Source organism: Polistes canadensis, unplaced genomic scaffold, assembly GCF_001313835.1.
Source record: "Polistes canadensis isolate GaletaPanama2010 unplaced genomic scaffold, ASM131383v1 scaffold_345, whole genome shotgun sequence".
Taxonomy (NCBI): Eukaryota; Metazoa; Arthropoda; class Insecta; order Hymenoptera; family Vespidae; genus Polistes; species Polistes canadensis.
The window spans coordinates 119,190-129,826 of NW_014569892.1; the positions used below are offsets into that span (position 1 = coordinate 119,190).

Sequence of the window (10,637 nt, forward strand, 5' to 3'; positions counted from 1 at the left end):
AATTATTGAATGTGCATCTTTAAAAAAAAAAACAATGTTGGTTTGATTTTTTTGTTTCTCTTTTTTTTTTTTTTTTTCTTTTTTTTTTTTTTTTTTTTTTCTCTCGTTAAGGTGACGACAACGACAGCGTTGGTAACGTGAGACCAGGAAAAGCAACATTGACCACACCGCCTGCCAAAGAAAAACGAAAGAATTTCTTCAAGAAACCGGTAATTTAATGTAACTTATCCACATTTTCCCTATATCAAAATATCCCTAGAAATGATTAAATTTCTTTAAGTTATTTGGATATCAGTTTAAAAATCCTAACCCGTGTTGCTAATAACAAATGTTATTTCTTTTTAGGAGACCACAACACCATACGACGTTGTACCTTCGATGAGGCCTGTTGTCCTAGTTGGACCTTCTCTAAAGGGCTACCAAGTTACCGACATGATGCAAAAAGCACTATTCGATTTTTTGAAACACAGATTCGAAGGAAGGTAAAACAATTATTCGATCAAATATTTATTAATTACATTTATTTTAACTATCTGAATAAAGTTCATGCAAATAATTGAATATCAGTTCAATGCTGTTTAATTTTGTTCTTGTTAACAAATGAATAATTAAAAATCTTCCTCGCGAAATTATTAATATAATTTAATTTTTATTAAAATATATTCATTAGAATAAAAAATTTCGAATAAGACTCACGGAAACAACCCAATTTGTTTGTTGTTTCTTCTTAAAGGGGAGGAGGTAGAAGGTTTATCATTGAAAATATGTATTTTTCGGTATAATTAATTAGTACTTTCGTTATAGGATTATTATAACAAGGGTGATGGCTGATATCTCGTTAGCAAAGAGATCATTATTGAACAATCCTACAAAAAGAGCGATCATGGAAAGATCTGGAAGTAGAAGTAGTTGTTTGGCGGAAGTTCAAACCGAAATCGAGAGGATTTTCGAACTGGCCAGGACACTTCAGGTTAATCACATTTAATATTCATCTATCATTTCCAATAACAATATCATCGTTTTAATATTGTTTAAAAAATCATTCGAGATTTTAACACGATATAATTAATTTTTAAAATAACGAATAAATAATTTTTAATAATTTTTTTTATAGAAAAAAAAATTTTAAGAATCATTTAAAAGAAATTAAAATTTATTACAGATAAATAATAAGTCTAATACACACACACACACACACGTTTCATTTAAATTACGTTTAGTTTATAACAAAAGAAAAAACACACGCACACACACACGTTTGAACATTTAAAAAAGTTTTAATAACGAAACCGTAAAAAAAGTACAAAAGTTAGTTACTATTTTCTTTCAACAGTTGGTAGTACTGGATTGCGACACGATAAATCACCCATCGCAATTGGCTAAAACGAGTTTGGCGCCAACGATCGTTTATTTGAAAATTTCATCGCCAAAAGTATTACAAAGGTTGATCAAGACCCGTGGCAAATCGCAAATAAGGCATTTAAATGTTCAAATGGTAGCGGCTGAAAAATTAGCCCAATGTCCGCCAGAAATGTTCGACGTAATATTAGATGAAAATCAATTGGAAGATGCCTGCGAACACGTTGCCGAATATCTCGAAGCTTATTGGAGAGCCACCCATCCTCCTGTTGTTGCTGCAGTACCACGTGCAATGCCAGCACCTGATGCACCTGTTGATGCGTTAACTCCTCGAGTTACACCAGGTATCACTGATTTCTATCTATCTATTTATCTATCTATCTATCTTTATTTCTTTTCTCTTCTTCTTACTTTTCTTTTTTTATACGATCGACGACAAGAACAACAATAATAGCAAAAAAAAATGGCAAAACAAATACGCTCGAATTTATTTTACGGATTATAACGTTGAAACATTTTAATTATTAATATATATGAGTTTCAAAGGGAAATTAAAGACATTTAATAAATTTGATGAACAATTTATTATGACCTTGAGTCATAATTAAATTTCCCTTTGAAACTCATATATATTAATATACTGTTGGGACAAGAATATTGATAATTAAATTTTAATTATTATTCAATCTAAATATTGTTAAATTAATTTTCGAAAGAATATATATATATTTATAAATAAAATATTGTACAATCACAATCCTCCCCAACTCAGGAAATAAACTCGAGCGTGTTTTAAAGTAAAGTAAAGTAAAGTAAAGAAGAAAAAAAGAAACACAAAAAAATGGAATTAAAAACTTTAATCGATAATTGTCGTAAGAAAAAAAAAGAAAAATAATATTATACTCTCGTGAAAATGTCCCCCCCCTCCCCCTCCACCCCCAAATTCCTTCTTCCTCTTCTTCCATCCTATCAAAATTCCCATTTCCCATGGTCTCTCATTTTTTTTTTTTATTCCCTCGGCCCTTTGCTCTTTGGGAAATTACTTTTTTCTTAAATTTTTTTTTTCTCTTCTTCTTTTTTTTCTTTCTTTTATTATTATTATTATTATTATTATTATTATTAATAATATGCATATCTATTATATATAGTCCACTAGAAAATTTCTAACGAGACCCAATTCCGTTTACTAACACTCGACACTTTCTTGTTGATCCTTCAGGTGCCCATCACGAGAGTTACTACGGCCACGAGCCAAGAGGTAACTTTAACCCTTTTCCCTTCGAGCTCATCATCGTTGCATCCTAAACCCTTTTCCCATCCCCCGCCACTCCTTCAGCCAACCGCGACCCCTGTTTCTATTTCTTTTTCTTTTTTTTTTTTGTCTTTTTTATCTGTCATTTATCACTTTCTTTTCTATTTTTTTGTTCTCAAAATACACCCCCATTCACTAATTTGTTTTTCATTTCGATAATATACACATATTTCTATTATAATAATAATAATAATAATACGAGAAGAAAAAAAATTAGTTAATTTCATCGTCACCGTTTATTTATTTCATCGTCACCGTTTAATTATTTCATCGTCACCGTTTAATTATTTCATATCGTTGTCATCGATTGCACGCCAATTGGATTATTCTACAAAAACTTTATGCGCATGCACCGCACATTTGATAGAAATATTTTTATTATTATTTTTATTTATTTATTTATTGCATTTCATTACATTTCATTTGTTATAGACCTATTTCTTTTTTGTTTTTCAATTATAATTACGGCCAACAAAATTCGATTATCATTGTTCTCGTGTATATTGTATCCACTTTTGCATTTACTTATGTGTCTTTGTTTTTTTTCTTTTTTTATTTTGGAAGAGAACTCCTCCAGAGTTGCCTAATTGGATATAAAAATGAATTATGAATGAGCTTGGACAACAATAGGGATGAATTTTATTGTTCAATCAACGTTTTATACGTGAACTTGACTTTGGTTTTTTTGTTTCTCTTACATTTTTTTAATTATCTTCATTCCGATCCGTATACGCTTTCGATGTTGAAGTTTTCTTTTTTATTGTTTCCTTTTTTATGTTACCAAATATATATATATAAAAAAAAAAAGAGAACAAAAATGAAAATGATACACCTGTCATTTGATTATGTCGGTATAGTAGATGCATGTTTATATTCTATGTAATTAGTAGCACGTATGGAATACAAATACACACTTGAGCAAGCACGCACGTACATACACATTTACTCACACAAACACAAGTATATACAAAGGATAAACTCGAACATTGTACGTAAGATAAAAATAGGAGAATTTTGTTTGTTAAAAATTCGAAATATTTTTTTTTACTTGTTTCGTTTGTTTTATTTAAGGAATTAAATTTTTTGTATCCAACAATCGTTATATATTTCGTTTGAAATAACTTAATGGGGAAAATTGTACGAAAATTTTGTTTACGAAGGATAATCATTTTTTTTTACCAATTACATTTTGTTTGTATATTTTTCAGAATAGTATAGTGATTAATATAATATATTATATAATATCAAATGAAAATCTCTTAACTGCTTATATAAAATAACGTAAATAATATTCGTGTCGTATAATCGAACAATATTTTCTTTTCTTTTTGTTACTCGTTTTCTCGTGATTCGTTTGATGATTTGTTTGTTTTTTTTTTCATATTTTTTTTTTTTCTGTTTTTTCAGCAGCATTTTATGCAACAACAAACGTGTATCCGTTGCAGTGTGAGAGAGATAATGAGACCGAGCCTAGATGACCTTCTTCTTATTAATTTTCGATTGTTTAAAATAATAGGAAAAAGAAAACAGAAAAAGGAACGTTCATTCTTAATCTTATTTCATGTTTTTCTCATTTTCTTATTTTTTCATATTATTTTAATTTTGTCGTTCCACAAATGAGATACGAACGAAAAATCAATTGTTTTCTACTCACGTCAAATAACAATTTTTTTTCTTTTGTTTTTTTTTTATACAATTATTGGTAAAATGTTGTCTCAATAATTTTCCTATTTTTTGTGTTTTTTTTCTTTTGAGAAATTATTTTGTTCAATTTGTCTAAACAAAAATTATTTGGATATTTTATTTTGTTGTTTCTTCTTCTCAAATTAATTAACAAAGATTCACATAATTTATTATATTACAACTGTTATATATATATATAATATAGAAAATGTTAATCTGTTTAAAAATGCAAAATATAAAAAATAGAAAAAATGAAAAATAAAAAAACAGCCTAACAACCTCTCTCGTTGCACGCTAAGAGAAAAAAAAGCTCTCTACTACTCGTCTATAGGCTCACACGGACACACGAGTGGATTTAAAGTTTATTTTGTTTATTTTTAAAATATATATTATACGAATACATATATTCACAAAAATATCGAATTATCTTGTAATCGTGCCAAAATCGTCGGTATTTTCATTTCCAATTTGTTCGTACATTTTTTTTTTTTTTCGAAAAATATTTCATCTAACAAATTTTAATCCATTTCATTTGTTCAGAAAATTCGTGTATAGGAGAAAAAAAAAGTATACGAATAAAAAAATTCTAATAATAAATAATAATATAATATAGAAATAATCTCAAAAGTGGATATTATATTTGTGTAAAAAAACAAATTATTTTAATAACAATAGCTCTCAAATGTAAATTTCATTTCATTCGATATAGAAAAAATCATTACATTTTAAAATACAATTCTATACGAATTTACTGAACGGTTAGATAAAGAAAAAAAAAAAAAGAATAAAAAAAAGAAAAAAAAACAAACCATATCATAAATCATCATACATCATCTCTAAGTCCACGCGTGTTCCCAGAGCAATGCCAAATTAACACGCTCAAAATTATCATAGCTGTGATAAGCACGCGCGTATAAAATACAAAAACAAATAAACTACATACATCGTTGCCCATATTTGTTGTATCGTTTAAAATAATAATCCTTAGTATCTGTAGGTTAAAAAAACTGGGAAAAAATTGCTAATAAAAGCAAGCAAACAAAAATGAGATCGAAAAAATGATGAAAAATTGAACTATTGGGGTTGGGGTGGGGGGAGGGAGGGGATGAAGATTGCCGAGGAAAATAATTTAACGAGAAAAGAGAGAAAAAAAAAAAAAAAGGGGGATAAAAAAATTATATTAAAGATTTATCGAAAAAGAAAAATAAAAAACCATACCATACAAAAAGGAAAAACAAATCTCACGAAAGCTCTGACTCCGATGTTCTCTGTTTTATTTATCTTTGTCCTAAAAGCGGTTGTGGTGGAGGCGGTTGCTGCGACTGGGGTCATCCGAAAACAGGGCCGGCTCAGCACGACCGGTCAAAACTGATGAAAATCCAACAATCCCAAAGTTTCAAATCCAACAATCGAATTAAGTGACAGACCAGAACCCCCACCACCCTTTCGAACCTTCTTCTCTCTTTAATTCTCTTCGTTATTCTTCGTTATTATCAAACATGGACGCCAAACTTCATAATTTTTAAACGGAAAAATAAAGAAACGAGGAAAAAAAAGGAAAAAAAAGAGAGAAAGAGAGAGAGAGAGAGAGAGGGGATTAAAAGAAAAAAAAAAAAGAAAAAAAAACAAATATTATCTGTGATTAGGGAAAAGTCTACTTAATCAAAAAGGGCCGCGTTGTAAGTACACCCTGAACTTGGGCTTTGGTGCATGGGCCCAAATGAGAGAAAGAGAGAGAAAGAGAGAGAGAAAGAAAGAGAAAGAGAGAGAGAGAGAGAGAGAGAGAGAGAGAGAGAATATATTATAAATATAGTGATTTAATTTACCCGGTGATTTCTTAGTTATTTCATAATCAACATATCCCCACCCCACCCCAGCCCTTTTTTTATACGTCAAATTTGACAGATTTTACAAATTATTTTCAATCTTTTGTTTGTCTTTATTATAAAATCCTTTTTGTTTTTTTTTCTCTCTCTAATTACTTCACTTCGATCCCCATGAATTTTTGTTCTCATTTTTTTTTCTTTCGATTATCAAAAGTAAAAAAAAGAATCTCATTACCCAAATCCTAACCTCAATTTTCTTATCGTTTGTCTCGCAAAATCTTCGTTTCGCAATTATACAATCTCACATAGAATAGGAAATTTTAGATTAGTGTTTAACCCTTCTTTGCATGATTTTTTCTTTTCTTTTAAAATAAATCAGGGTGACGTAATTAATGTTCTAGATTAAAGGAAAAATATTTAAAAAAAATCCTAATGCTATTTTTTGACGACTGCGTTTTGTTGTACGCAATAGTCGCATAAAAAGTTGCCAGCAACAACAAATATACAGTACAAGGGTTTTGAGTACCTTTTTCTGTTGATTAAATATTATGATTGAAATTTCTATCATCATGCAAAGAAGGGTTAACGTTAGATATTAACGTGACGTTGATTAGCCTAATCGAATGTTTCTCTCGAAATCGAAATGAATATTTCGGTTTGTTGTGTTTTTTTTTATATTATTTCATTTCACCATTTTTCTTTTTTATTTTTTCTTCCTTTTTCCGTTCAAACGTGTCACTCGTTTAATTGTATTCGTCTCGACGTTTTACTTTTTTATTAAAATGAAAATTTAATTATTATTATTATTATTATTATTATTATTATTATTATTATTATAACTATTCGAACGTCGGAGTCTCTGCGAGATAAGAAAAAAAATGTGATTTTGACAAAATATATATATATATATATATATATATGTATTTATATTAATATTTATATTTATATATATTTATTTAAATGTTTTCACACTCGCGCACTTTTATCAAGCGATAAATTTACATACAATAACAATTTTTGCCAATGTATTTTGCCTTTTCTTTTTTTTTATGTTTTATATTATTTTCTAGCTTGCTGTTGTTAAGCTCTCACGCATGCTATTTGTAAGATACGCATGATTGATTGATTGTTTTAGTATATTGGTAGCATGATATTTTTGCAGCAAATAATTATTTACACATATATATCCCTGTAATACACTTTCTGTATGATTTTTCTAACGAAATTGTTTTTTCTTTCTTTTCTTTTTTTTTTTACAATGCTTTTTACTATTTTTTTTATATTTTTTTTTTAATCTTTTTTCTATTTATTCTCAAAGAGATCCATGCTTAGGAATGTTTTATTTAATACGAATAATTATTAATTAAAACATATCATAAACAATATTTATTCGATTATAAACGTAACGTTAGTCTAAACGTACACGCAACTTCATTTCATTTCAATCCATCTCGTTTTGATAAACAAATTTTGTAATTACTGCACTTGCAAGCACGCCATTTCAAAAATTATTACTCAATTAAAGTAGTTTGCAAGAGTAGTTACGAAAACAAAATGAACAACCCCGAAGCATGGATATCTTTGGGTACGAACAAAAAAAGAACAAAAGAATGAAATAAAACCATAACCTCAAAAAAAAAAAAAAAACAAAAGAAAAAACCAACTCCGCCGAAAAATCTAATAAAAACGATACGATATGTCTTATTATTATTATTATTATTATTATTATTATTATTAAAAAAAAAAAAAAAAGAAAAAATCCCCAAATCTGAAACACAGGTTCAGGATCGTATAGTGGAAGCGGACACATGAGTGGTGGTGGCACGAGAAGATCCCGTTTGGAAAGGATGGATCGTGATCGAATGGATCGTAGTGATCATGATTACGGTACCGAAGAGGAATCATACGTAACTGATTATGGCAATGCATCGAGACGTCGCCAACAGCAAGACTCGCGTGCACTTAACGCCATTTAGGAGCTGGGGCCCCGGGGCCTGTCGCTACAGCGCTGTCCCTACCTGCGCACCACCGCCCTTTAATTGTGTGTGGGGGTCGCTAATGGAAATACAACAGAACAAACAAAAAATTAATATAAAACAAGGAAAAAGAAAAACACACACACACACACACAAAAAACAACAGCAAACAAAATGCACACATTGAAAAAAAACCCGTTCGCGCTATTTAAAAATACAAAACAAAATGAATTATTCAACAAATAAAATGAATACACGAAATAAAAATATATATATATATATATATATATGTATGTATATGTATATGTATATGTATACATATATATATATATATATAAATAAACCAACGACACTCGAGTAATCAAACGAGAAGAAGAACGAAAAAAAATAATTTAACACACACACACACGCGCAAAGGAAAAATAATAATTATAATTAAAATAACATTCTTTATGAGCTAACCGAACGTCCGAAGCACGTGGGGAGTGGGCCGATTCTTTCTCTCTCTCTCTCTCTTTTTCGAATTTTTGTTGTCCATTTAACTATATCTCTCTTTTTCACTATCACATTCATATTAAAATTGTCAACGATTTTTTTATATCATTTAACGACATTCTAAATGCTACTACACCCCCTCCCCCATCTCCCCCACCACTCTTCTTTAAGCTAAGTCTATTTATTCGAACGAATTTTGATTTTACATCCCCATTACGTTAAAACATACACATACATACATATATATACATACGAAAATACACGTACGTATGTATACGTAATATTGAAGTATACATATACGTATATATGTGTGTTAATTATTTAATTATAATTAAATAAAATTTTCATTGAATTATCGTTTAATAATAAATAATATCGATTTATTTAATCGAATATATAAAACGTCAAACAATTTATTGTAATTATATTTTAATAATATGTGTATACATGAGAATAAAAGTATACATGTATTATTAATCATTTGATTACAATAATGCAATGATATTAAATATACAATATTATCATGATTATTTTATTTATTCTCATCATTTTATTACAATTAATTACTAATAATATATATATGTGTATGTATGTGTATGTGTAAATTATAACAATTCATCGATAATCAACCGAGCCGAATACAAAACATAAAATTATATACGAATTTCAAAACGTATATATTTCTCACGGCTCATTTGGTTCACTTTAAAACCTTCACCCCTACTACCCCCTCGCCCCCATAGCCCACCCCACATCATTCGATAAAAATAATCGTTCTAATTCGAAAATATTTATACATTGTATATCGATATCATCGTCGACAATTAGAAAAAAAAAAAAGAGAACAAAACTCGTGTATTCACTTTCATCATTGAAGTGTGTGTTGTTGTCATCCGATCGAGATCTAATCGAGATTATTTTTCTTCCAAATATCTTCGATACTTTCTATCAATTAATTATTTCTATTTGTAAAATAATATTCAACACGAATTTTGTTTTAAAATAGTTTCCTTCGTTCTAAGTATTTTAATTTTATGATTGATCAGATTTCATTCTATTACAATTTGTCAATAATTCATCTATTTGTATATATATATTACTGAGAGATATTTCATCTTAATTATTTTATCTAAATTATTTGAAATAATTTTATACATTAGATAAATTTGGTTAAAACATTTATATCTATATAAAAGCATCAATTGTAAATAATTTATATTCGAAATTCATTCGATTTTGTATTTATAGGTTATCTTTTCATATCATTTTCTTTATTAATTTTATTTATTAATAATTTACAATATATTTATGTATACACTGTTGTTTTTTTCTATTTCGATTGATCGATTAACGCAATTAAATTTCATTTCTCCCGCTCATTTATTTATTTATTCATCTGGATTATCAATATACAGTATCTATGGCGGCCATATTGTATTCACAGCGTTTTCGTAATAGCAGCACAGTCCCCTTACACAGGCTCGGTCGTTCAGTGTGCACGCTATAATAATAAAACCTAATTGCGACCCGCACCTATTTATCTATCATGCTACCGGGGCCACATTTCTTCCTATTATGCGATTTTCAATCGTCGTTTAGCCCAATAAACTAAAATATACGTTGTTACTTTATAAAATACGGTCTTTCTTCTTCTTCTTCTTCTTCTTACAAATATTTGATTATACCCTAGTTATACGGTTTATTATTTATCTTTATCTTTATAATTTGTCGTTTTTTTTTCCTTTTGAAGAGTATAATTAATAAAAACAAAATTAAAACAAAAATTTATACGTGTACGAATATATTCATGCATATATTTAACACCTTTCAACTTATATCAATAATAATTTATACTAATAAATGGTTAGATTTGAAAGTAAAATTAATAGATCACATGAAAATAATCATTAAAAATATTAATATTTAATATACAAAATTTTGCAATTGTGTTGTAATACTTGATTACAATATTTAAATGAAATTTTG

At 28.3% G+C, this 10,637-nt stretch overlaps 1 protein-coding gene across 7 annotated transcripts in view; it reads left to right on the plus strand.

Annotated features, from left to right (window-relative positions):
- The window catches only part of LOC106791811 (voltage-dependent L-type calcium channel subunit beta-2), an 88,413-nt gene extending 80,106 nt beyond the window's left edge, over window positions 1-8,307 (plus strand). For 6 of the 7 annotated variants that reach the window (XM_014757749.1, XM_014757748.1, XM_014757752.1 and 3 more), the window contains 6 exons: window positions 112-209; window positions 346-482; window positions 805-970; window positions 1,334-1,703; window positions 2,579-2,617; window positions 7,960-8,307. In XM_014757749.1, the coding sequence (XP_014613235.1) occupies window positions 112-209; window positions 346-482; window positions 805-970; window positions 1,334-1,703; window positions 2,579-2,617; window positions 7,960-8,156 (1,007 nt within the window). In that variant the 3' untranslated portion in view covers window positions 8,157-8,307. The remainder of the gene's footprint in view (window positions 1-111; window positions 210-345; window positions 483-804; window positions 971-1,333; window positions 1,704-2,578; window positions 2,618-7,959) is intronic. The other variant, XM_014757750.1, reaches the window with a different exon arrangement.
- Window positions 8,308-10,637: the final 2,330 nt, after the last annotated feature.